At 50.5% G+C, this 26,876-nt stretch overlaps 1 protein-coding gene across 1 annotated transcript in view; it reads left to right on the forward strand.

Annotated features, from left to right (window-relative positions):
* LOC117355176 (cytochrome c1, heme protein, mitochondrial) overlaps nucleotides 1-26,876 on the forward strand; it is a 64,326-nt gene that overhangs the window by 21,645 nt on the left and 15,805 nt on the right. Inside the window, exons 3-4 of the mRNA XM_033933333.1 lie at nucleotides 12,026-12,152; nucleotides 14,129-14,286. Coding sequence (XP_033789224.1) covers nucleotides 12,026-12,152; nucleotides 14,129-14,286 — 285 coding nt within the window. The remainder of the gene's footprint in view (nucleotides 1-12,025; nucleotides 12,153-14,128; nucleotides 14,287-26,876) is intronic.

The following is a 26,876-nucleotide window of genomic DNA, read 5'->3' on the forward strand; positions in this document are numbered from 1 at the left end:
TCTTCCTCCAAATCGGCACCGGTGACTTCGACACCGCAAGATCCATCCTCGGTGTCGCACCCTGTAGGTAAGCCGGCTAAGAAGCCATCCCCTACTGTCCTTAGCCCGCCAGTCGAACAAGCAGTGAGCCAAGTCCTGCAGACTGCGCGCCGGCCTCGCAAACGCTCCGCTCCTATTGAAGTCACTGCCTCTTCATCGGCATCGACTTCGCCTGAGCGTCGAGCTGCACCGCAGGTACCGAGCAAGAAAAAAGCGGTACCGGTGCCATCGGGACCGTCTCTGGATGAGAGAATAGCATCCATCCTTCAGATCCAGCTTAAGGAGCAGTTACAACACTTGCTCCCGGCTCTGCTGACTCCGAGCCTTCCAGTGTCGGTACCTACTGAGCATTCGGTGCCGATCGTCGAACAGCCTGTTTTGTCGGCATCGACGTTGTCGGCACCGCAAAAATCTGTTTCTATGCCTGTTCTCTCGGCGGAACCGAAGTCTCTTCGACGCACTGCTTACTCTACTTCGGAGCCGGTGCCGTTCTCTGATACCCGTACTGCTGTACAGTCACCCGGTACGGTGTCCATGAGGTCTGGTAAATCGGTACGCAAAACCAAGCATACCGAACCTTCTACCCCACTTTCTCAGGGCCGTCTGTCATCGGTACGGGACCCTGATTTGTGGGATGATTCTGATGACCCCCTCGGTACCGAGGCAGATTATTCCTCGGAGGAGGATGTTACATCGGTGCAGGATCCTGCTGGTAAGCCAGAGCACTCGTCCTTCACCAAGTTTCTTAAGGAGATGTCAGACACCCTTTCCATCCCTCTAGAGTCTGACTCTAAAAAATCCAAAGCATTTCTTGATGCTTTGGATTTTGACCAGCCTCCGAAAGAATTTTTAAAGTTACCCCTCCATGACATCTTGAGGGAAACTTTTTACAAAAATTTAGAAACTCCTCTCACCATTCCAGGAGCCCCTAGGAAGCTGGAATCGCTTTACAAGGTGATTCCTATTCCAGGGTTTGACAAACCCCAGCTGCCCCATGAATCTCTGCTGGTGGAGTCCACCCTCAAAAAATCGGCAGGCTCTAGTGTATATGCCTCTGTCCCTCCTGGCAGAGAGGGCAAGGCCATGGATAAATTTGGTAAAAGACTTTACCAAAATACAATGCTGGCCAACCGTTCAGGTAACTATGCGTTTCACTTCTCTTTTTACCTGAAACATTTGATTCAGCAAGTCTCTTCTTTTCAAAAGTATCTTCCTGACCGTAAGCTTCCTGCATTCCAACAATGCTCCCTGCCTGGGTGATGAGCTCTTTGGAGAATCTATGGATACCACCACTCAAAAGCTCTCTGCCCATGAGACAAGGTGGGATACTTTGCTGAAAAATAAAAAGAAGCCTCCTCCTCCTCGTCCATTTAGACAGCAGCCATCATATCAGAGGCGGTTTTCTGCTCGGCCAGTTCAGCCTCAACCTCCACAACCTCGGAGGCAGCGGCAACAGCACCAACAAGCACGTCAGCAACAGCCGCCTACCATAAAGCCTGTCACTCAGACTAAGCCGACTCAGCCCTTTTGACTCCCTTCTCCTGGGCATTGCCAGTCTCCCTCCCTCCTGTCCTCTTCCACAGCCCATAGGAGGTCGATTAAACATTTTTCACTCTCGATGGGAGGTAATCACCACCGACCAGTGGGTGCTCTCGATCATAGCCCATGGCTACTCCCTCAATTTTCAGACTCCTCCACCGTTAGGCCTGCCAAAAGAGTCTGCTTCCAACAAGTCTCAGTCCCTCCTTCTCGTTCAAGAGGTTCAATCCCTCCTTCTTCTCAATGCCATCGAAGAAGTTCCTCAAGATCAGCGAGGTCAGGGTTTTTACTCCCGGTACTTTCTAGTTCCCAAAAAGACCGGAGACCTCAGACCCATCTTAGATCTCAGAGATCTCAACAAATGTTTGGTCAAGGAGAAGTTCAAAATGCTCTCTCTTGCCACCCTCTACCCTCTTCTCGCTCAGGGCGACTGGCTATGCTCCCTCGATCTCAAAGAGGCTTACACACACATTCCTATCCATCTGACGTCCAGGCAATATCTGCGCTTTCTTATCAATCAACTTCATTATCAGTACAAAGTGCTACCCTTCGGCCTGGCCTCCTCTCCCAGGGTATTCACCAAATGTCTGATTGTGGTAGCGGCCTATCTCCGCTCTCACAACTTTCAAGTCTTCCCTTATCTGGACGACTGGTTGATCAAACCTCATTCCCCTCAGGCGGTTCTGCTTGCCACCAATCAGACCATTCACTTCCTTCGACTATTAGGGTTCGAAATCAATCTACCCAAGTCTCACCTCATTCCGACCCAGCGACTTCAATTTATTGGAGCCGTTCTGGACACTGTTCTGATGAGGGCGTTTCTTTCATCCAACCGCCTTCACGCCATCCTCCATCTCTGTCAGCAGGTGTTTCAACAGATTACCATTTCTGCGAATCACATGATGGTGCTATTGGGGCACATGGCTTCGACAGTACATGTCACACCCTTCGCACGTCTCCACCTGCGTACTCCTCAATGGACCTTAGCGAACCAATGGTCCCAAGCGACGGATCCTTGTTCACAACACATATCTGTGACCTCGTCTCTTCGACAGTCGCTTCTTTGGTGGTTGACATCTTCAAATCTATCCAGAGGTCTGCTGTTCCATCTACCTCCTCATCAACTAGTAATCACCACAGATTCCTCCCTCTACGCCTGTGGAGCTTACTTGAACGAATTCCAAACTCAAGGATTTTGGACTGCCCAGGAAAAGAAACACCACATCAATTTCCTGGAACTCCGAGCGATGTTCTATGCCCTCAAGGCGTTTCAACATCTTCTCTTTCCTCAAGTACTACTCATTTGCACAGACAATCAAGTTGCAATGTACTACATCAACAAACAGGGAGGAACGGGCTCTCGCCTGTTGTGTCAGAAAGCCCAACGGATTTGGTCTTGGGCGACAGCTCGTCACTTATTCCTGAAGGCTATCTACATTCAAGGGGAACAGAATTCCTTAGCGGACAATCTCAGCAGAATTCTCCAACCTCACGAATGGACTCTCGATCCTTCGACTCTTCAGACCATTTTCGCTCAATGGGGCACTCCTCAAGTGGACCTTTTTGCAGCTCCCCACAACCATCAGCTGCCCCTGTTTTGCTCCAGACTCTACTCTCCTCACCGTCTGGCGCCCAATGCATTTCTCCTGGATTGGACCAGTCTCTTCCTATATGCTTTTCCCCCTCTACCGCTCATGCTGCAAACACTGTTCAAGCTAAAGAGGGAACAAGCCACCATGATTCTCATCGCTCCACGGTGGCCCAGGCAACATTGGTTCTCCCTTCTACTTCAACTCAGTTCCAGGGAACCCATACCTCTTCCACTGTTTCCTTCTCTGCTTTCTCAGCATCAGCAGACCCTACTGCATCCCAACCTACAGTCTCTGCACCTGACAGCTTGGTATCTCTCGGGCTGACTTCGGCTCACTCACTCCTTTCTCAGCCTGTCCGCTCTATCATTGATGCTTCCAGGAAACCGGCCACGCTCCAGTGTTATCAACAGAAGTGGTCTCGGTTTTCTTCCTGGTGCCTCTTACATCACCATGATTCCATGTCTCTAGCAGTGGGACTGGTGTTGGACTATCTTCTTTCCTTGTCTGACTCTGGTCTTAAATCTACTTCTATCAGAGTTCACCTTAGTGCAATTGCTGCCTTTCATGAGCCAATTCATGGAAAACCCCTCTCGGCTCATCCTTTGGTTTCTCGGTTCATGAGGGGCCTTTTCAATGTGAAACCACCTCTCAAGCCTCCTCCTGTGGTCTGGGATCTCAATGTGGTTCTTTCCGCTTTAATGAAGCCTCCTTTTGAACCTTTGGCCACAGCGCATTTCAAATTTCTTACCTGGAAAGTGGTCTTCCTTATAGCTCTCACTTCTGCCAGGAGGGTCAGTGAACTGCATGCACTAGTGGCCGATCCACCTTTCACTGTTTTTCACCATGATAAGGTGGTTCTCCGTACACACCCCAAATTTCTTCCTAAAGTTGTGTCTGACTTTCATCTTAACCAGTCCATAGTCCTACCTGTATTTTTTCCAAAGCCTCATTCTCATCCAGGTGAACAGGCTTTGCATACCTTGGACTGTAAACGTGCTCTGGCTTACTATCTTGAACGTACTAAGCCCCACAGATCATCTCCTCAACTATTTTTGTCCTTTGATCCTAATAAGTTGGGTCATCCTGTATCTAAACGCACTCTCTCCAATTGGCTTGCTGCTTGCGTTTCTTTCTGTTATGCTCAGTCGGGCCTGACACTGGAAGGTTCTGTCACGGGCCACAAAGTTAGAGCTATGGCAGCGTCTGTAGCTTTCCTCCGATCTACTTCCATTGAGGAAATCTGCAAGGCTGCTACTTGGTCCTCAGTTCACACTTTTACATCACATTATTATCTGGATGCATTCTCCAGACGGGATGGATACTTCGGCCAATCTGTTTTACAAAATTTATTTTCCTAATGGCCAACCTTCCCTCCATCCCTCTTTTTGTTAGCTTGGAGGTCACCCATCAGTCAAGAATATGCTGCCTGCTTGTCCTGGGATAAAGCACAGTTACTTACCGTAACAGGTGTTATCCAGGGACAGCAGGCAGATATTCTTGCGTCCCTCCCACCTTCCCGGGTTGGCTTCTTAGCTGGCTTATCCTAACTGGGGACCGCGCGCCTCTGTCGGGCGGGAAGGCACTCGCACGTGCGCGGTGCGGCCTACTAGAACTTTCAAAGTTCTTAGAGTGCAATCACTCTAAAATTGTCCGTACTGGGGCTCCGTAGGTGCCGTCACCCATCAGTCAAGAATATCTGCCTGCTGTCCCTGGATAACACCTGTTACGGTAAGTAACTGTGCTTAACCTCCCTCCCACCTCCCCCCGCGGTGTACCGGGTAGGAGTGAGCTTTCCGCACTCTTGCCCCATACTGAGCCCCTCTGAATGGCTGCTGCGAGTTCTTGCAGTCCAGAAATTACCGGGCAGGAGAGAGATTTTTGTACTCCTGTCCGGTGCTGAGCTGCTCACTGAATGGCTGCCACCAGTTCTCGTGGGACTCGTGAGAACTGGCGGCAGCCATTCAGAGAGCAGCTCAAGCCCGCGCAGGAGCATTAAAAACTCACTCATGCCTGGTACGCCATTGGTCCATGAGAACTTAAGGCAGTCATTCAGGGAGGAGCTCACTCATGCCCAGTACACCGCTGGACCACCAGGGATTCAAAAAGGTACATGGGGAAAGGTGAGAGGGAAGTAAAAAAATTTGTCAAAAGTCGGCTGGGACAGGAGATGGGAGAGATCCCTCTTGCCCCGGCCTACCACTGGACCACCAGGTCATAGAGCAGGCTCAGTGGAGGCCTGCAGGACATTGGGAGAGAGAGGGTGGACAGGGTGAAGAGCCTGGCAGGGCAGGGAGTGAGGGGGGCTGGGTGCAAATCCTGGCAGGGCATGGCACATGAATATTAACCACCACCACCATCCTCCCCTCCACGGCTTATATTCAAATCAACCGTTTTTACCTCCTTTTTTGGGAAAAAGGTACCTTGACTTATATTCAGATAGTCTTATATTTGAGTATTTATGGTATTATTAGACAGACTTTGGATTAGCATTGCAGTTCTTATGATGATTTAAATTTGTTGCTTTTGTGAGTGGGTTTTCAGCTTTTGTTATGTAGATTTTGTACTTTTTGTGATTTTGTCCTGTTTTTTCATTGTGTATGTACTTTTGGAACCTGCTTAGCATTGTTGGATTTGTGGGCTATAACTATTTTAAATAAATTTCTATGGGCTTCGGAGCATCACTACCTCAGCTTTGTAAAAAGGGCCCTAGAAGTTCTAAGCAAGTCACAACATAATAAAACATTAAACAAGCTAGTAAGAGAAATGAAATGTTTATATTGTTAAAAATGAAATATTTGGATGCAAGGAGAGGGTCTCCTCAAATGTAGAAATGGTATAAAGAAATGTGGTCACCTATGTGGGATGGCTTGTGTCATAGAGCACATAATTTGCTGTTAAATTCACCATGTGGGAGCTCTCAGGGGGTTGTGTTTTGGGTTTGTTTGTTTTTTTTTGGGGGGGCTATTTTTTCACAGTTCGGGGACACATTCCTTTAAGCTACCATGAAGAAACCATGCGGATGATGGTGTTCTTTGTATATCTCTGAATGGGATCCTTTGTTAAGGATTTAGCATGTGCTAAATGCGAAGACAGCCATTATATTCCTATTCTTCTTAGCATTTAGCATACGCTAAATTGGTTAGCGCACCTTAATAAAAGGACCCCTATATATTTTATGGTGTTTGCCACTGGAAAATTAATTTTAAAAAATATTTTAAAAAACCAAGCTAGTAAACTAAAACAAAATAGATACAAATAAAATTTTTCAAAATGAAAATGCAATGAGCAGATGACAGTCTGGAGTACTGCATCCAGCACTTGTCACCATACTACTCGAAAGGATCCAGAGAAGAGTGACTAAGATGCTTAAAGGGCTGGAGGAGTTGCCATACAGTGAAAGATTGGAGAAACTGAGCTTCTTCTCCCTTGAAAAGAGGAGACTGAGAGGGGACATGATCGAAACATTCAAGATAATGAAGGGAATAGACTTAGCAGATAAAGACAGGTTGTTCACCCTCTCTAAGGTAGAGAGAACGAGAGGACAGTCTCTAAAGTTGAAAGGGGATAGATTCTGTACAAACATAAGGAAGTTCTTCTTCACTCAGAGAGTGGTAGAAAACTGGAACACTCTTCCGGAGTCTGTTGTAGGGGAAAACACCCTCCAGGGATTCAAGACAAAGTTAGACAAATTCCTGCTGAACCAGAACGTACGCAGGAAAGGCTAGACTCAGTTAGGGCTCAGGTCCTTGACCTGGGGGCCGCCGTGGGAGCGGACTGCTGCTCATGATGGACTACTGGGCTGACCCAGCAGCGCCAGTTCTTATGTTCTGACAACCTAATACTGTTACTGCTTCCTAATAAGTTGCATGAGGCCTTTTTACTAAGCTGCACTAAGAAATGGTCTCTTTTTTTTTCTTCTAGTTGAACATAGTTGTTCTCATAAGTTTCCATACCCCGGCAGAATTTGTGGAAATATAACATAACATAAATTTTTAATTATATATCGCATAAGCCTTGCAGTTCTGTGCGGTTTACAAAAGAGGCAAAACTGACCGGTATCAGGAATGTTGGTGAAGCTGTTTATCATCACAGAATTAAGAACATAAAATAAGAACATAAGCAGTGCCTCTGCCGGGTCAGACCAGAGGTCCATCCCGCCCAGCAGTCCGCCCCCGCGGCGGCCCAACAGGTCATGCATGACCTGCCTTAATCACCAGAAGGGGCCCCCTAGGTTTCTCATCGAAGTCCTATCTTCCCATCAATGTCCTAACCCTCCGGCCTTGCACCTGCATGACCTGGTGAGCTGTCTATACTTATGCAACACCCCAGCACCTCCCTCAGTACCCCACGATCCCCTTTTCCCTCAGGAATCTGTCCAATCCCTGTTTGAATTCCTGTACTGTACTCTGCCGGATCACTTCCTCCGGGAGCGCATTCCATCTGTCCACGACCCTTTGGGTGAAGAAAAGCTTCCTTTCATTTGATTTGAACCTATCTCCCTTCAGTTTCTCTGAGTGCCCCCTCATACCTGTCGTCCCTTTTAGTCTGAAGAACCTGTCCCTGTCCACCCTCTCTATGCCCCTAAGTATTTTGAAGGTCTCTATCATATCCCCCCTGAGCCTCCTCTTTTCCAGAGAGAAGAGCCCCAGTTTATCCAGCCTCTCAACATATGGGAAGTTTTCCAGCCCTCTTACCAGTTTCGTTGCCCTCCTTTGGACTCTCTCAAGAACTGCCATGTCCTTCTTGAGGTGCGGCGACCAATATTGAACGCAGTATTCCAGATGTGGGCGCACCATCGCTCGATACAGCGGCATGATGACTTCCCGCGTCCTGGTTGATATGCCCCTCTTGATGATGCCCAGCATCCTGTTGGCTTTCTTCGAGGCTGCTGCACACTGTGCGGATGGTTTCATAGATGGATTCACTAGCACACCCAAGTCTCTCTCAAGTCCGGTGTCTTCCAGCAATCTCCCCCCCATTTTATACTCGAACAACGGGTTCTTTTTCCCTATGTGCATGACCTTGCATTTATCTACGTTAAAGCGCATTTGCCATTTGTTTGCCCAGTCCTCCAGCTTATCGAGGTCCCTTTGCAGTTCCTCACACTCCTCCCTGGTCCTAACTCTGGCGCAGAGCTTGGTATCGTCTGCAAATTTTATAACCTCACACTTTGCCTCCGTTTCCAGATCATTGATAAATATGTTGAAGAGTAGCGGCCCCAGTATCGATCCTTGCGGCACACCGCTCGTGACTCCCCGCCAGTCAGAATATTGGCCCTTTACTCCGACCCTCTGTAGTCTACCTGACAGCCAGTGCTTGATCCATCTGTGTACATCCCCGCCCACCCCGTGGTTCCACAGCTTCCTAAGCAGCCTTTCATGTGGCACCTTGTCAAGGGCCTTTTGAAAATCGAGGTAAATGATGTCTATGGGTTCCCCTTTGTCCACCTGACTGCTTATTCCCTCAAAGAAGTACAGAAGGTTTGTCAGGCACGACCTTCCCTTACAGAATCCGTGCTGGCTTGTCCGCAGTAGGCCATTTTTCTCGATGTGCTCGCAAATACTGTCCTTGATCATTGCTTCCACCATCTTCCCTATAACTGAAATCAGGCTCACCGGCCTGTAGTTCCCGGGGTCACCTCTCGATCCCTTCTTAAAGATAGGTGTGACATTCGCCAGTTTCCAGTCCTCTGGTACCTCTCCAGTTTTCAAGGATAGGTTGCAAACATGCTGGATTGCGCCCGCTATTTCCTGACTTAGTTCCTTTAGAACCCTTGGGTGGATCCTGTCCGGTCCCGGTGATTTGCCGCTTTTCAGTCTGTCAATCTGCTTGAGGACATCCTCCCGACTTACCTCTATATGCCCCAATCTTTTGGCCTGCTCCCCACTCATGAGCTCCTCTGAGTCCGGTATATTGGACGTGTCATCGCTCGTGAAGACCGACGAGAAGAACGTGTTCAACCTCTCAGCTACCTCTTTATTCTCCTTAATCACTCCCTTCCTATCCCCATCGTCCAATGGCCCCACCTCCTCTCTCACTGGTTGCTTCCCCTTTACGTAACTGAAGAATGCCTTGAAGTTTTTCGCCTCCCTGGCCAGCCCCTCCTCGTATTTCCCTTTTGCTTTTCTAATCTCTCGGTGGCATTCCTTTTGGCATTTCCTGTGCTCCTGGTGATTTTCCTCCGTTGGATCCCTTTTTCCATTTCCGGAAGGACACTTTCTTGTCACTGATTACCCTCTTTACTTCAGGTGTCATCCAAACCGGGTCTTTTGACCGCTTGTTCTTGCGGCCTTTCCTGAAACTGGGGATGTACAGTTTTTGCGCTTCCTGCAGTGTGTCCCTGAGAAGGGTCCAGGCGCTCCCTACAGTCTCCATCCGAAAGCCGTTCCTGAGCTTCCTCCCCACCATTTTCCTCATAGCAACATAGTTCCCTTTCCTGAAGTTGAGCGCAGTCGTTGCGGTCCTCCCCACTATGGGTGACCCCCTTTCTAATGTGAATCTGATCACGTTGTGATCACTGTTGCCTAGTGTTCCTCCCACTTCTACCCCTCTTGCAGGCCCCCCTAATCCGTTAAGGATGAGGTCAATAGTACCATCCCCTCGCGTCGGTTCCTTGACTAGTTGCTCCATGAAGCAGTCCCTCACAGCTTCTACGAATCCTGCTTCCCTCGTGGAGTTGGAGTGTCCCGTACTCCAGTCTATCCCCGGGTAGTTGAAGTCCCCCATCACTGTTACACTTCCAGTCCTGCATTCCTGTCTCAGTTCTGCTTCCAAGTCTTGTCCTATTGTTTCTGACGCACCAGGCGGGCGATAATACAGCCCCAGTTTTATGTCTGCACTCTTCTTTCCCGGCAATTTGACCCATAGCGATTCTAGCTCCTCTGCCTTTGTTGCCGTATCGATCCCAATCGAGTAGATATAGTCCTTTATATACAGCGCTATGCCTCCCCCCTTATTGTGGGTCCTGTCCCTCCTGTAGAGCTTGTACCCTGGCAGCGCCACATCCCATTGATTTTCCTCTGTCCACCAGGTTTCTGTAATTCCTATTATATCCAGGTCCTCCCCCTTGGCCATGACTTCCAGTTCACCCATCTTAGCCATGAGGCTTCTTGCATTTGCGTATAAGCACTGTAGGTCCCGGTGTTTGTCCTCCACCTCTGCCTTTACCTGGGCCGCCTTCCCTTGGGTCTCGGGCCGTTTTCCCGCTCCCGGTGCCTCTGCTGTGCCCTCCGCCTTTACCCTCGCAACTCTCTTCCTCCCCATGTCCCCTCCACCCCACCTCCCCGCTTTTCCCTGGGGAGTACCAGCCCCCTCCTGTGCTATCGTCCCCTGGGCCTTGGTTTGTTCCCCCTTGCCTTGTGTCTCCCCTTTGCCCTGTGGCTCCACCTTATTGCCTTCTGTTTGCACCCTGGTGCCATCTTGTCCTCCTGAATCCCCTGTTTTCCCCTTTCCCTTAGACTTCTCCCAGCAAGTTGCTGTTACCTGGTATTTCCCTCGCTGTCTGATCGCGAGTTCCATCGGACCCCCGTCCTCCTCCCTGCAGTCAGCCCATTCAGCATCTTTTCTTGATACTGCTGTCCGAAGCGTCATCAGGTCAGCTGTCGGCTTTCCCCCTTTCTGTAGTTTAAAGCCCTCTCGATCTCCTTCTTTACGTTGGCTGCTAGTATTCTTGTTCCCGCCGTGCTCAGGTGCAGGCCATCCCGCCTGTAGAGCTTGCTCTTTCCCCAGAAGGACGACCAGTTCCTCACAAAGTGGAAGCCCTCCTCCTTGCACCACCTCCTCAGCCACGCATTCACCTCCTGGAGCTCGGCCTGCCTCCTTGCATCTGCCCTCGGGACCGGCAGGATCTCCGAGAATGCTATCCTCTGTGACCTCCGTTTCAGCTTCCTTCCCAGGACCCTGAACTGGTCTGTTAGCGCAGGCATGCTGAAATTCCTCCGGCTCACATCATTTGTTCCGATGTGGACAATTACTGCTGTCTCCTCCGTTTCGGCTCCGTCCAAGATCCTCTCGATTCTGTCGGCAATGTCCTTTGTCCTGGCCCCAGGGAGACATGTCACCAGCCGGTCCTCTCGATCTCCGGCTTTAGTGTCTTTAGTAATTGTCATGTGAACTGAACTCACAGATTGCCCTGATCAAAAGTTTACATCTCCTGATTGAGGTGGCAGTGAAGGGCAAGGACCTAATTCTTGTCTGTGTATAAATAGTCAATGAGCTCTTGAGAAACCCTTGTGCATATCATCCAGGGCTGTACTTGGGTTCTTCTGCCTGTCCCCATGTTGATTTCCATTTTTCCTCTAGGAGCCTTCTTTCCACTAGAAGATGCACTCTTTTATTACAGCATAGCCTCATTTTGTTCCAGAAGAACTTTTTACGGACGAATAATTGATTAATATTTCAATGAACTATTAAAAAAAGAATAAAGACCCCTCCTCTACATCCCATCCTCCTTACAAACCCACCCTACGGGATGCAGTTGCAGGCATGTTTCGGTAGCACATGTTAGACATCCCTTAAAACAAATCTCTAACGTGAGTTTGAGTGATCTGGCATTTAAGAACTATAAGTAACATTTTAGGTGTGGATTGCCCCTATGAGATGCATACCAGTTCCTTTTCCCTTGGAACCTGCTGCTTTGGTCTGTTGGCTGAGCAGACGGGGGCTTTGTGCAGAGGCTTCTAGCCTTGTTTTTCAGCGCTAAAGATAGCTCTGAGGATTAGCATTTATATCAAGATATTATCCTGTCCATTGCAGTGACAGACTAAATAGTTTGGTCGGGTACACTTGACATGCAGAGTGTTTTCATGCAGTGGGAGAAATGGTTCACTTGAATTCTCCATTGTTTTCCCCTACAGTGTGCGTCGTGGGTATCAGGTGTACAAACAGGTGTGTGCGGCCTGCCATACCATGGAGTACCTTGCCTTCCGTCACCTCGTTGGCGTTTCACATACAGAAGCTGAGGCCAAGGCCATAGCTGAGGAGGTAATATTGGCACAGAGCGATGTCAGGAGTGACACACACAAGATGGAAACTCGTTATCTGTTACTTAAGGGGGTGGGGCGGAGGGATGCTGCTCCATAAGTACTCGGGTTCAAGTATTAGTGTAGAATACCAGTACTGGATCCACTCTCACATAGTTGTGGGACATATATTACCAATTGAATTTAATTTATTTATCATTTTTTCTTTTTTGCATGAACTTTCAGAATACAGCCAGGCACAACATACTTCTGGTTGTTTCTGTCTCCATCGGTCCAAATTGTATTGAATTCTTATATGTATATTCTTTTCATAACTCTTAAAACGACTTTCACTTAGCTTTTAAAGTAATTCTTCAGTGCATTAGTTGTGTTTCATTGGAAACTTCCTTCAGGGTCGAGGGGAACTAGAACGGATGGTGGCTCCTGCAAATGCTTTAGTTCCCCTCGACCCTAGTGATGAGCTGGAGCTGGTGGAGCCACCCCTGAGAACATTGTTTTCCTGACACTTTTGTATTTGATGTATTTAATGTAGGAAAGAATAAACTGAACCAAGCTGTATGAGAAGAAAAAAAAAAGCTTGTTTACAATATTTATTAGCAGTGTGATAAAAGGAAAGACATCGCATACCTGCTTAGCAGAAAAAACTCAGAATCTCTGGGGTAACTTTGTGCTTCTTCTGGCTTCGCTCTTATCTTCTAAAAAAATAGTGGTTCTTAACACGTCCAGCCATGGGAGCAGGAGCCCAGGGTTCCTGCTTGCCACTGAGTTACAAGGGGGTGCTGAAAAGTTAAATTTTGAGTGTTATTCTGAAAAGAGGGTTATCTCTTAAGTGCTCATTTGCAGAAACGAAATTCTCCATTTTGACATTGTTTCAGATCATTGATTGAACCGTATCCAGGTCCTTCTCTTGGTTGGGCTGAGAACTTTTCAGCACCCCCTCATAGCAACATTCCAGAGCTGAGATTGTGATGTCATAAGGCCTCATTCCACCAATGCCTAAGAGCTAACCTCATCAGTGATGTCACAATGGCTGGATTGTCCTATACTTGGCTCACATAAGAACTTAAGAATAGCCATACTGGGTCAGACCGCAGGTCCATCTAGCCCAGTATCCTGTTTCCAGCAGTGGCCAGCTCAGATCCCAAGTACCTGGCAGAAACCCAAAGAGTAGCAACATTCCAGAGCTGAGGTTGTGATGTCCTAATGCCTCATTCCACCAATAAGAGCCAGCCTCATCAGTGATGTCACAGTGGTTTCATCGTCCTATACGTGACTCACATAAGAACAGCCCACTATCCTGTCTCCAATTGTGACCAAGTACCTGGCAGAAACTCAAAGAGTAGAAGGGAGTGTTGAAAATTTCTCAGCAACTTCCTAAATTCTGAGCGTTATTCTGCCAGCGTAGCTGAAAAGAGTGTTATCTTATTTCATAAAGTGCCAATTTCCAGAAACAAAATTCTGGGTTTTGACATAGTTTCAGATCATTGATTGAACCATATTCACATCCTTCTCTTCTTGGTTAGGCTGAGAACTTTTCAACACCCCCTCGTTCCACATCAGCTCCTGAGTGGAGACTCTCCAGCCTGAACAAACAGCAATAAAGTGTGCCTGGGTGGATCCTACTCAACATGTTTCAGGTTAATGGAAAAAAGGGTCAGGTCTCACTGCTTTAGGAATTGGGAAAGGCTTTCTTGTATTTGTGCTCATTCTGAGAATGCAGAGAAATGGCCACTAGTTGGTCGCAATTTTGATAGGATCCTATTCAACTTTGCAGCATGGGGAGGATTCAGGAATAGTCGTGAAGTGGAGTTTGAGGTTCTAAGAAAAGAGTGGGGTGTAGGTATGTTCTCTGCATACCAAGCTCTAATGCGGTCTTCCTGTTAGTGGTGAGGCTTTGTAAGCTCTGATAACTCTGGTGTACAGTTTGCTTGGAGATTTGCTGCCTATATTGTTCATTCTGTTTTCTTCTTGCCACAGTATGATGTGCTGGATGGTCCTAACGAGGAAGGAGAGATGTTCACCCGTCCCGGCAAGCTCTCAGATTACTTCCCCAAACCCTATGCGAACACTGAGGCAGCGCGTGCGGCCAACAATGGGGCATTGCCCCCTGACCTCAGCTACATCGTCAATGCCAGGTACTGCTTCCTGTCTGTAACCCTGGCCACTTGCCCCTATTAATCTCAGCTATATCATCCAGATGGTACCAAATATAGCATCAGCCTATCCAGTCTGCCAAGTTATTGCTACCAGCTAGAAGACTGGTACGACCTCTCTCCTTCAGGACAGCTCTTGTTACCTTCCTTTTTTTGCAGGACCCTGCTTAATTCACACCCATCACCCTTCCTTTTCCTTTGTCTAAACACAATAAACTAAAGGAACTCTTAAAAGTAGGTTCTCTGATGGCAATGCAGGGAGTTCTTATTCTGCATTGGAATAGCTTAAACCTACATGGCACTCTTTAATGTAAACCTAGAATGTGCCAAAAAATCAAATGTCTAACTACAAAAAATTGGCAACAGTCTTCAAAGAGGGAATAAACCCTTCCCCCCAAGACCCAGCTCACCTATAACTGTTGTAAAAGATAAGAGAGACCTCAGTATTAAGAACATAAGAATAGCCTTACTGGGTCAGACTAGCGGTCCATCAAGCCCGGTAGCCCGTTCTCACGGTAGCCAATCCAGGTCACTAGTACCTGGCCAAAACCCAAGGTGTAGCAATATTCCATGCTACCACCTCACTGCTGTAACCTCACGCAAGCGCTTTCCTGCACAATTATGAGGTGGAGCGGAGAGGGCAATCTCGCACAGATGCAGGAAAGCGCTTGCATGAGGTTAAAGCAGTGAGGCAGGCAACGCTCCAGAAAGTAAGGTAACCATTAGAGGCAGTGCAGCTTGTGCGTGTGTACGTAATCTCGTGAACTCTTGCAAAATTCAGCACCTCTCCTGGCGGTGACGGCTTTATGTAAGATGGCGGTTGTGTCCGGTGCTGGAGGAGGTGAGAGCTGGAGGCGGTTACGCATGCAACCCCCGGACACTTAAGGCACAAGTTTTCCAGGCACAAGTCAGATATTGATTCTGCCCTCTACAAAAAAGCCTAGAAGACTACCCCAAAATCTTGTTTATAAATCTTTCCTTAATTGCTTCTGATATGTGTATAGCTGAAATTATCCCAGGACAAGCAGGCAGCATATTCTTAACACATGGGTGACGTCACCGACGGAGCCCTCGGTACGGACCTTTTAACTAGAAGTTTCTAGTTGGCCGCACCGCGCGTGCGCGAGTGCCTTCCCGCCCGACGGAGGAGTGCGTGGTCCCCAGTTTCTTCGTTTCCGCGGAGCGAAGAAGACGCGTGTATTTTTTCAACGGCCGTTGAAATCACTTTTTGCCTTCCCGCTCGCGCTTTTGTTCTAAATTTTTCTTCCTCTACCTTCGGGTTTCCTTTTTCTTTGAATTGCAAAAAAAAAAAAAAAAAAAAACTTTGATTTTTCTTGTTTCTTTCGTTTTTGCCCCGGCGGGGCCTGTTGCCATTATACAGGCCTCGGACTTCGATTTTGCGGAGGCTATCTTCCCCTTCATGCCCCCGCAGGTCGGTTTTAAGAAGTGCCAGCGGTGTGCACGCCCGATCTCCGTTTCTGACCCACACAATTGGTGTTTGCAGTGCCTGGGTCCGGAGCATCGGGCAGATTCCTGCACCCGCTGTGCCACTTTACAAAAACGTACTCTTAAAAACCGAAGAATCCAGCAAACCCTGCTCTTCGGCTCCGAGTCGGCGATGGATTCATCACCTTCAACGGCGGTACCGCAGAAATCGGCACCGTCAAGCTCGACACCGACCGATCCCGCATCGGCGCCACTGGCGCCAGGTAAGCCGGCTAAGAAGCCTTCCTCTTCCCTCGAGCGCCCTCCAGCTACGGTGTCGACACCGTCCATACCGGCATCGCACCGGTCCCGTAAACGCTCCGCCCCGATAACGGTGAGTGCCTCGTCATCGGCCTCCTCATCACCGGGGCGTGGAGCGGCATCCAAGGAACCGAAGAAAAAGAAAGCAGTTCCGATGCCACCCCTAGATGACCGTATTTCGGCCATTCTACAAACTCAGCTTCAGGAGCAGTTGAAGAAACAGCTTGAACAACTGCTACCCTCTATCCTGGCACCGCTCCTTCCGGTACCAGACCGGCCCGAGCCCCGCACCGAGCCCCCGGTGTCCACTCCTTCGGTACCGGTAAACACCTCGATGCCGATCCTTTCGGCCCAACAACTTCCTGATGATCCTGTGGTTCATTCTCAACCCACAGTGGATCCTACTCGGCACCAGGCGGTACGGCACTCTTCTCGGGACCGAGAACGACGCCGATCGTCCTCCCCTGGTACCGTTTCGGTGCGCTCTGGTAAATCTTTGTCCAAGACTCGCCACACCGCACCCTCCACCCCGGTGTCCCGACACGCACCAGAGGTCAGGGATCCTGATTTATGGGAGGAGACTCCTCTCGGTACCGAGGAGGATCCCTCCTCATCTGATGAGGAACCATCGGCACCTGATGCCACCTCTAAACCTGAGCAATCCTCTTTTTCTAAATTTCTGAGGGAAATGTCTGCTGCTCTGTCACTTCCCCTTGAATCTGACTCCAAAAAGTCCCAAGCCTTTTTAGAAGCCTTAGACTTTGAGCAACCTCCTAAAGAGTTCCTCAAGCTTCCCGTACATGACATCTTACGGGAGACATTCTACAAAAACTTGGAAAATCCCCTCACGGTACCGGGAGCTCCCCGTAAACTGGACAACCTTTACCGTGTCATCCCTATTCCAGGATTCGACAAATCTCAATTGCCCCATGAGTCCCTTCTGGTGGAATCCACCTTAAAAAAGACTCAGGGCTCCAGTGTCTATGCCTCTACCCCTCCTGGCAGAGAAGGTAAGACCATGGACAAGTTTGGCAAGAGACTTTACCAAAATGCCATGCTTGCCAACAGGGCAAACAACTATTCCTTCCATTTTTCCTTTTATCTCAAACACTTGGTCCAACAGCTGTCTGCCCTCCAGAAGTACCTACCTGAGCGCAAGGTCCCACTATTCCAGCAGCACATATCTGGCCTTCTCCAAATGCGCAAGTATATGGTCCGCTCGATATACGACTCCTTCGAGCTCACCTCTCGGGCCTCTGCCATGGCTGTAGCCATGCGTCGCTTGGCCTGGCTCAGAGTCTCCGACCTGGACATCAACCACCAGGACCGCCTGGCCAACGCCCCCTGTCTCGGGGATGAGCTTTTTGGAGAGTCACTGGATTCCACCACTCAGAAACTCTCTGCCCATGAGACCAGGTGGGACACCCTGATCAAGCCGAAAAAGAAGGCCCCGCCTGCTCGACCCTATCGGCCTCAATCATCTTACCAGCGGAGGTTCTCAGCCAGGCCACTCAATCCGCCTCCCCAACAATCTCGGCGACCCCGTCAACAGCAGCACCATGCCCAGGCTCGGTCTCAGGCCACTCAACCCTCCAAGCCTCCTCAGCCTGCTAAACAATCTCAGCCCTTTTGACTCTTCTCTCCAGGGCATAGCCAGTCATCCACCCTCGCTGCCTCTTCCACAGCCTATCGGGGGTCGTCTCACCATCTTCTCAAGCCGTTGGGAAGTCATCACGTCGGACCAGTGGGTCCTCAACATCATCCGCCACGGCTACTCTCTCAACTTCCAGACTCTGCCTCCGGACAACCTTCCCGTAGAGTCTGCTTCAACCTCATCTCAAACCCCCCTCCTCCTGAGGGAGGTTCAATCCCTCCTCCTTCTCAATGCCATCGAAGAAGTACCTCCAGATCAAAGGGGGCAGGGATTCTACTCCCGCTACTTCCTGGTACCCAAAAAGACGGGAGACCTCCGTCCCATTCTCGATCTCAGGGACCTCAACAAGTGTCTGGTCAAGGAGAAGTTCAGAATGCTCTCCCTTGCCACGCTCTACCCTCTTCTTTCTCAACACGACTGGCTATGTTCCCTGGACCTCAAAGAGGCCTACACTCACATCTCCATCAATCAACATTCTCGCCGCTACCTGCGTTTCCAGGTACTGCACCACCACTATCAGTACAAGGTGCTACCGTTCGGCCTCGCCTCCTCACCCAGGGTCTTCACCAAGTGCCTTATAGTGGTAGCGGCCTTCCTCAGGTCTCACAACCTCCAGGTGTTCCCCTATTTGGACGATTGGTTGGTGAAAGCACCTACGTCTCCACTTGTGCTACAGGCTACTCATCACACCATCTCTCTCCTCCACCTCCTGGGGTTCGAGATCAACTACCCCAAGTCGCATCTGCTTCCCACCCAGCGACTTCAATTCATTGGAGCAGTTCTGGACACCACGCTAATGAGGGCTTTTCTCCCCTCCGATCGCAAGCAGACCCTGCTCCATCTCTGCCGTCAGGTACTCATGCATCCCTCCATTCCTGCTCGACAGATGATGGTCCTCCTGGGTCACATGGCCTCGACAGTGCATGTCCTTCCTCTGGCTCGTCTCCACCTTCGTACACCTCAGTGGACGCTCGCCAACCAGTGGTCACAGACTACGGATCTTCTTTCTCATCCCATCTCTGTGACATCATCTCTTCAGCAATCTCTCCAATGGTGGTTGAACTCCTCAAATCTTTCCAGGGGTCTTCTTTTCCATCTGCCCCCCCACTCTATGATCATCACCACAGATGCGTCCCCCTACGCGTGGGGAGCTCACCTGGGAGATCTACGCACCCAGGGACTTTGGACCCCACAGGAGCGTCGTCATCACATCAATTTCCTGGAACTCAGAGCCATGTTCTACGCCCTCAAGGCTTTCCAACATCTTCTCTGTCCTCAAGTCCTCCTCCTATGCACAGACAATCAAGTCGCCATGTACTACATAAACAAGCAAGGCGGCACCGGATCTCGCCCCCTTTGTCTGGAGGCTCTGCGCATCTGGACCTGGGCCACGGACCGCAATCTCTTTCTCAGGGCGGTCTATATCCAGGGCGAACAGAACTCTCTGGCCGACAATCTCAGCCGCATCCTTCAACCTCACGAGTGGACGTTGGACCCTCCGATTCTACTCTCCATCTTTGCTCGATGGGGCACTCCGCAGGTGGACCTCTTTGCAGCACCTCACAACCATCAGCTGCCCCAATTCTGTTCCAGACTCTTCTCTCCTCACCGTCTGGCCCCGGATGCATTCCTGCTCAACTGGAGGGATCGGTTCCTCTATGCCTTCCCTCCACTTCCTTTGATGTTGCGGACCTTGTCCAAACTCCGCAAGGACAATGCCACCATGATCCTCATCGCCCCTCGGTGGCCTCGTCAACACTGGTTCTCCCTTCTGCTTCAACTCAGCTCCAGGGAGCCCATTCCTCTTCCTGTGTTTCCTACTCTACTTACACAGCAGAATCAGTCTCTACTACATCCCAACCTGTCTTCCCTCCACCTGACAGCTTGGTTTCTCTCGGGCTGACCTCTCCGGAGAATCTATCTCAACCGGTCCGCCTCATTTTGGACGCCTCCAGGAAACCGGCCACTCTCCAATGTTACCATCAGAAGTGGACCAGATTCTCCTCGTGGTGTCTCCGGCATCAGCAAGAACCCACCTCTTTGGCGGTGGAAACTGTCTTGGAATATTTGCTCTCGCTGTCCAACGCTGGCCTCAAAACCACCTCCATCAGAGTCCACCTCAGTGCCATCACTGCGTTTCACGAGCCTATTCTCGGAAAACCCCTCACGGCTCATCCTCTGGTTTCAAGATTTATGAGAGGGCTCTTCAACATCAAACCGCCTCTCAAGCCTCCTCCCGTCGTCTGGGACCTGAATGTGGTTCTCTCTGCTCTCATGAAACCTCCGTTTGAGCCTCTTGCCACAGCTTCATTCAGGCTTCTTACCTGGAAAGTGCTTTTCCTAATTGCCATCACCTCTGCCAGGAGGGTTAGCGAACTGCATGCACTGGTTGCCGACCCACCGTTCACTGTTTTTCACCATGACAAGGTTGTTCTGCGTACCCACCCTAAATTCCTTCCCAAGGTGGTCTCAGCTTTTCACCTCAACCAGTCCATTGTGCTTCCCGTCTTCTTCCCTAAGCCTCACTCGCATCCTGGAGAACAGGCGTTGCACACGCTGGATTGTAAGCGTGCCCTTGCTTACTACCTTGATCGTACCAGAGCTCACCGAACATCCCCTCAGCTCTTTTTGTCTTTCGATCCCAACCGTTTGGGCCGTCCTGTCTCCAAACGGACACTTTCAAATTGGCTTGCTGCCTGTATTGCCTTCTGTTATGCTCGGGCCGGTCTCTCTCTGGAAGGATCTGTCACGGCCCACAGAGTCCGAGCTATGGCTGCTTCTGTGGCTTTCCTCCGTTCCACGCCCATCGAGGAAATCTGCAAGGCGGCCACTTGGTCCTCAGTTCACACGTTCACTACTCACTACTGTCTGGATGCGTTCTCCAGACGGGATGGACACTTCGGCCAATCTGTGTTACAAAATTTATTTTCCTAATGGCCAACCATCCCTCCTCCCTCTCTGTTAGCTTGGAGGTCACCCATGTGTTAAGAATATGCTGCCTGCTTGTCCTGGGATAAAGCACAGTTACTTACCGTAACAGGTGTTATCCAGGGACAGCAGGCAGATATTCTTAAGTCCCACCCACCTCCCCGGGTTGGCTTCTTAGCTGGCTTATCCTAACTGGGGACCACGCACTCCTCCGTCGGGCGGGAAGGCACTCGCGCACGCGCGGTGCGGCCAACTAGAAACTTCTAGTTAAAAGGTCCGTACCGAGGGCTCCGTCGGTGACGTCACCCATGTGTTAAGAATATCTGCCTGCTGTCCCTGGATAACACCTGTTACGGTAAGTAACTGTGCTTTATTAGAAGCAATTAAGGAAAGATTTATAAACTATAGTTTTACCTCATTTCTTTAATAAGACATTAACTATTTTTTTCTGCGGCCCTCCAAGTTCCTACAAATCCAAAATGTGGCCCTGCAAAGGGTTTGAGTTGGAGACTGCTATTCTAGTTGCTTTGGTGGTACTTGTGCGTTATCCCAGGACAAGCAGGCAGCATATTCTTAATGCATGGGTGATGTCACCAACGGAGCCCCGGTACGGACACTTTTTACTAGAAAGTTCTAGTTGGCCGCACCGCGCAAGCGCGAGTGTCTTCCCACCCGACGGAGGAGTGCGTGGTCCCCAGTTTCTTCGTTTCCGCGGAGCGAAGAAGACGCATGTGGTTTCAACGGCCGTTGAAAACATCCTTCTTGCCTTCCCGCTCGCGTTTTTTTTCTCGTTTTTTCCCTCTTCGGGTTCTCTTTTTTTCTTCGATTCAAAAAAAAAAAAAAAATCTCTCGATTTTCTCTATTTTTTGAAACCGGCCCCAGCGGGGCCTGTTGTCACCATACAGGCCTCCGGTTTTGATTTTGCGGAGGCCGTGTTTCCCTTCATGCCCCCTCAACCGGGCTTTAAGAAGTGCCAGCGGTGTGCACGCCCGATCTCCCTCACTGACCCACACAATTGGTGCTTACAGTGTTTGGGTCCAGAGCATCGGGCTGACACCTGCACCTGCTGTGCCACTCTTAAGAAACGTACTTTAAAAAATTGGCAGATCCAACAGAACATCCTTTTCGGTACCGGATCTGCTATGGAACCTGCTGCGACGTCGACGGTACCGCAAAAGACGGCACCGACCACTTCGACGACGCCCGATCCTTCTTCGGGGTCGCTGGCACCAGGTAAGCCGGCTAAGAAGCCTTCCACCTCCCTTGAGCGCCCACCTGCCACAGTGGCGACGCCGGTCCTCCCAGCCTCACGCCGATCCCGCAAATGCTCCGCCCCAATCTCGGTGAGTGCCTCATCATCGGCCTCCTCATCGCCGGGGCGTGGAGCAGCACCTATGGAACCGAAAAAGAAAAAAGCGGTACCGGTGCCAGCCCTGGATGACCGCATCGCGGCCATACTCCAAGACAAATTGCAGGAACAGCTACAGCAGCAACTCCAGCACCTGTTACCGACCCTCTTGGCACCACTTCTTTCAGTACCAGACCGGCCCGAGCCTCGCACCATCCCGCCGGTGTCCACCCCCTCGGTGCCACTCAACACTTCCATGCCAGTCCTCTCGGCTGAACCACCCCGTTCTCATCCTGTGGTACAGACCCGCTCTGAGGTCGATCCTCCTCGGGACCAGGAAGGGCACCGGTCTCCCCGGGACCCAGAACGGTACCGCTCTTCCCGGGACCAGGATCAGCACCGATCTTCCTCTCCCGGTACCGTCTCGATGTGCTCTGGCAAGTCTCTTTCTAAGACCCGCCACACCGAGCCTCCCACCCCGACATCTCGGCGTGCGCACACTGATATCAGGGACCCGGACTTATGGGAAGAATCCCCACCCGGTACCGAGGAGGACGCATCGTCCACAGACGAGGAACCCTCAGTAACCGATACCGCTTCCAAACCTGAGCAATCCTCTTTCACCAAATTCCTCAGGGAGATGTCGGCGGCTCTTTCTATTCCTTTAGAGTCCGACTCCAAAAAGTCCCAGGCCTTTCTGGATGCCTTAGACTTTGAACAACCTCCCAAAGAATTCCTCAAGTTACCCGTCCACGACATACTGCAGGAAACTTTTTATAAAAATTGGGAGAATCCACTCACTGTCCCCGGAGCTCCTCGTAAACTTGACAGCCTATACAGGGTCATCCCAATTCCGGGTTTTGACAAACCTCAATTGCCCCATGAGTCTCTCCTAGTTGAGTTTACATTAAAGAAAACTCAGGGCTCCAGTGTTTATGCCTCCACCCTTCCTGGCAGAGAAGGCAAAACGATGGATAAGTTTGGCAAACACCTTTATCAAAATGCAATGCTAGCCAACCGGGCGAATAATTACACATTTCACTTCTCATTTTATATGAAGTATCTCGTACAACAACTATCCGCCCTATAAAAATACATCCCTGAGCGCAAAGTCCCACTCTTTCAACAACAAATTTCCAGCCTCCTTCAACTGCGGAAATTCATGGTGCGCTCTATTTATGATTCATTTGAGCTGACCTCCCGAGCGTCTACCATAGCTGTTGCCATGCGACGTCTGGCCTGGTTGAGGGTATCTGATCTTGACATCAACCACCAAGACCGCCTAGCTAACGCACCCTGTCTTGGGGACGAACTTTTTGGGGGTCCCTGGATTCAACCACCCAGAAGCTCTCAGCACATGAGACCAGATGGGACACTCTGGTAAAACCTAAAAAGAAGGCTCCACCTGCTCGTCCTTATAGACCACAGTCCTCTTACCAGCGCAGGTTCTCGGCCAGACCTCTCAACCCGCCCCAACAGCAGCCTCGCAGACCTCGTCAACAACAACACACTCAGGCTCGCTCTCAATCTCACCAACCTGCCAAGCCTCTCCCTCTGTCAAAACCTTCTCAGCCCTTTTGACTCTTTTCTCCAGGGCATAGCCAGTCTCCCACCATCATTACCTCTTCCTCAGCCAATCGGAGGACGTCTCCAACTCTTCCTCAACCGTTGGGAGGTCATCACATCAGACCTGTGGGTCCTCAACATCATCCGCCACGGCTACTCTCTCAGTTTCCAGACTCTCCCACCAGACAATCTTCCAATAGAGTCTGCGTCTCACTCCTCCCAATCCCGTCTCCTCCTAAGGGAGGTCCAATCCCTCCTTCTTCTCAATGCCATCGAAGAGGTTCCCCCAGACCAAAGGTGTCAGGGATTCTACTCCCGCTACTTCCTGGTTCCCAAGAAGACAGGAGACCTTCGTCCCATCCTAGATCTCCGGGACTTCAACAAGTGTCTGGTCAAGGAAAAGTTCAGAATGCTCTCCCTGGCCACGCTTTATCCTCTTCTCTCTCAACACGACTGGCTATGTTCCCTGGACCTCAAAGAGGCCTACACTCACATTCCAATCCATCTGAATTCACGTCGCTACCTCCGATTTCAGATACAGCACCGTCACTATCAGTACAAAGTGCTACCTTTTGGCCTCGCTTCATTGCCCAGGGTGTTCACCAAGTGCCTTATTGTGGTGGCGGCCTTCCTCAGGTCTCACAACCTCCAGGTGTTCCCCTACTTGGACGATTGGTTGGTGAAAGCGCCTACGTCTCCGCTTGTGCTACAAGCCACTCATCACACCATCTCTTTCCTCCATCTCCTAGGGTTCGAGATCAACTACCCCAAGTCGCATCTGCTTCCCACACAGCGACTTCAATTCATTGGAGCAATTCTCGACACCACTCTGATGAGGGCATTTCTCCCCTCCGACCGACAATGGACCCTGCTCCACCTCTGTCGTCAAGTGCTCCTTCATCACTCCATCCCAGCCTGACAGATGATGGTCCTCCTGGGCCACATGGCCTCGACGGTCCATGTGCTTCCTCTGGCGCGACTCCACCTCAGGACACCTCAATGGACTCTTGCCAACCAATGGTCACAGACCTCAGATCTTCTTTCTCATCCCATCTCTGTGACATCGTCTCTTCAGCAATCTCTTCAATGGTGGTTGAACTCCTCAAATCTTTCCAGGGGTCTACTCTTTCATCTACCCCCTCACTCCATGATCATAACCACAGATGCCTCCCCCTATGCGTGGGGAGCTCACCTGGGGGATCTTCGCACCCAGGGACTCTGGACCCTTCAGGAGCGTCAACATCACATCAATTTCCTGGAACTCAGAGCCATGTTCTATGCTCTCAAAGCCTTCCAGCACCTTCTCTACCCTCAGGTTCTCCTGTGCACAGACAACCAAGTCGCCATGTACTATATAAACAAGCAAGGCGGCACCGGATCACCCCTCCTCTGTCAGGAGGCCATCCGCATCTGGACCTGGGCCACGGCCCACAGTCTCTTCCTCAAGGCTGTCTATATCCAGGGCGAACAGAACTCCCTGGCCGACAATCTCAGCCGCATCCTTCAGCCTCACGAGTGGACTCTGGACCCTCCCACACTCCGCTCCATCTTTGCTCAGTGGGGCACTCCTCAGGTGGACCTCTTTGCAGCTCCTCACAACCATCAGCTGCCCCAGTTCTGTTCCAGACTTTTCTCTCCTCATCGTCTGGCCCCGGATGCATTCCTGCTCAACTGGACGGATCGGTTCCTCTATGCCTTTCCTCCTCTTCCTCTGATGTTGCGGACGTTATTCAAACTCCGCAGGGACAAAGCCACCATGATTCTCATCGCCCCTCGATGGCCTCGCCAACACTGGTTCTCCCTCCTGCTCCAGCTCAGCTCCAGGGAGCCCATTCCTCTTCCTGTGTTTCCTACTCTACTTACACAGCAGCATCAATCTCTACTACATCCCAATCTGTCCTCGCTCCACCTGACAGCTTGGTTTCTCTCGGGCTGACCTCTCCAGAGAACCTGTCTCAGCCTGTTCGTCGTATTCTGGATGCCTCCAGGAAACCAGCCACCCTCCAATGTTACCATCAGAAGTGGACCCGGTTCTCCTCTTGGTGTCTGCTTCATCATCACGATCCCACTTCATTGGCGGTGGAAACTGTGCTGGACTATTTGCTCTCGCTCTCCGACGCTGGCCTCAAGTCGACCTCAATCATAGTACACCTCAGTGCCATCACTGCGTTTCATGAGCCTATCCTCGGAAAACCTCTTACGGCTCATCCCCTGGTTTCCCGGTTCATGAGAGGCCTCTTCAATGTCAAACCACCTCTGAAGCCTCCTCCAGTCGTCTGGGACCTGAATGTGGTTTTATCAGCACTCATGAAACCTCCGTTTGAGCCTCTTGCCACAACTTCACTCAAATTTCTTACATGGAAGGTGCTTTTCCTCATTGCCATCACCTCTGCCAGGAGGGTTAGTGAGCTGCATGCACTGGTTGCCGAACCACCTTTCACTGTTTTTCACCATGACAAGGTGGTTCTGCGTATCCATCCTAAATTCCTTCCCAAGGTGGTCTCGGACTTCCACCTCAACCAGTCCATTGTGTTGCCTGTCTTTTTCCCTAAGCCCCATTCTCATCCTGGGGAACAGGCGTTGCACACGCTGGACTGTAAGCGTGCCCTTGCTTACTACCTTGACCGTACCAGGGCTCACCGCTCGTCTCCTCAGCTCCTTTTGTCCTTCGACCCTAACCGTCTAGGTCGTCCTGTCTCCAAACGGACGCTTTCCAACTGGCTTGCTGTTATGCTTGGGCCGGTCTCTCACTGGAAGGTGCTGTCACGGCCCACAGGGTCAGAGCTATGGCTGCTTCTGTGGCTTTCCTCCGTTCCACACCCATCGAGGAAATCTGCAAGGCTGCCACTTGGTCCTCAGTTCACACATTCACTACTCACTACTGTCTGGATACCTTCTCCAGACGGGATGGGCACTTCGGCCAATCTGTGTTACACAATTTATTTTCCTAATGGCCAACCATCCCCCCTCCCTCTCTGTTAGCTTGGAGGTCACCCATGCATTAAGAATATGCTGCCTGCTTGTCCTGGGATAAAGCACAGTTACTTACCGTAACAGGTGTTATCCCAGGACAAGCAGGCAGCATATTCTTAACGTATGGGTGACGTCACCGACGGAGCCCCGGTACGGACCTTTTTAACTAGAAAGTTCTAGTTGGCCGCACCGCGCATGCGCGAGTGCCTTCCCGCCCGACGGAGGAGTGCGTGGTCTCCAGTTTCTTCGTTTCCGCGGAGCGAAGAAGACGCATGTGCTTTCAACGGCCGTTGAAAACTCGATTTTTTGCCTTCCCGCTCGCGATTTTTGATCCCTTTTTGTTTTAATTTCTCTTGT

The sequence above is a fragment of the Geotrypetes seraphini genome, chromosome 2 (genome assembly GCF_902459505.1).
Source record: "Geotrypetes seraphini chromosome 2, aGeoSer1.1, whole genome shotgun sequence".
NCBI lineage: Eukaryota > Metazoa > Chordata > Amphibia > Gymnophiona > Dermophiidae > Geotrypetes > Geotrypetes seraphini.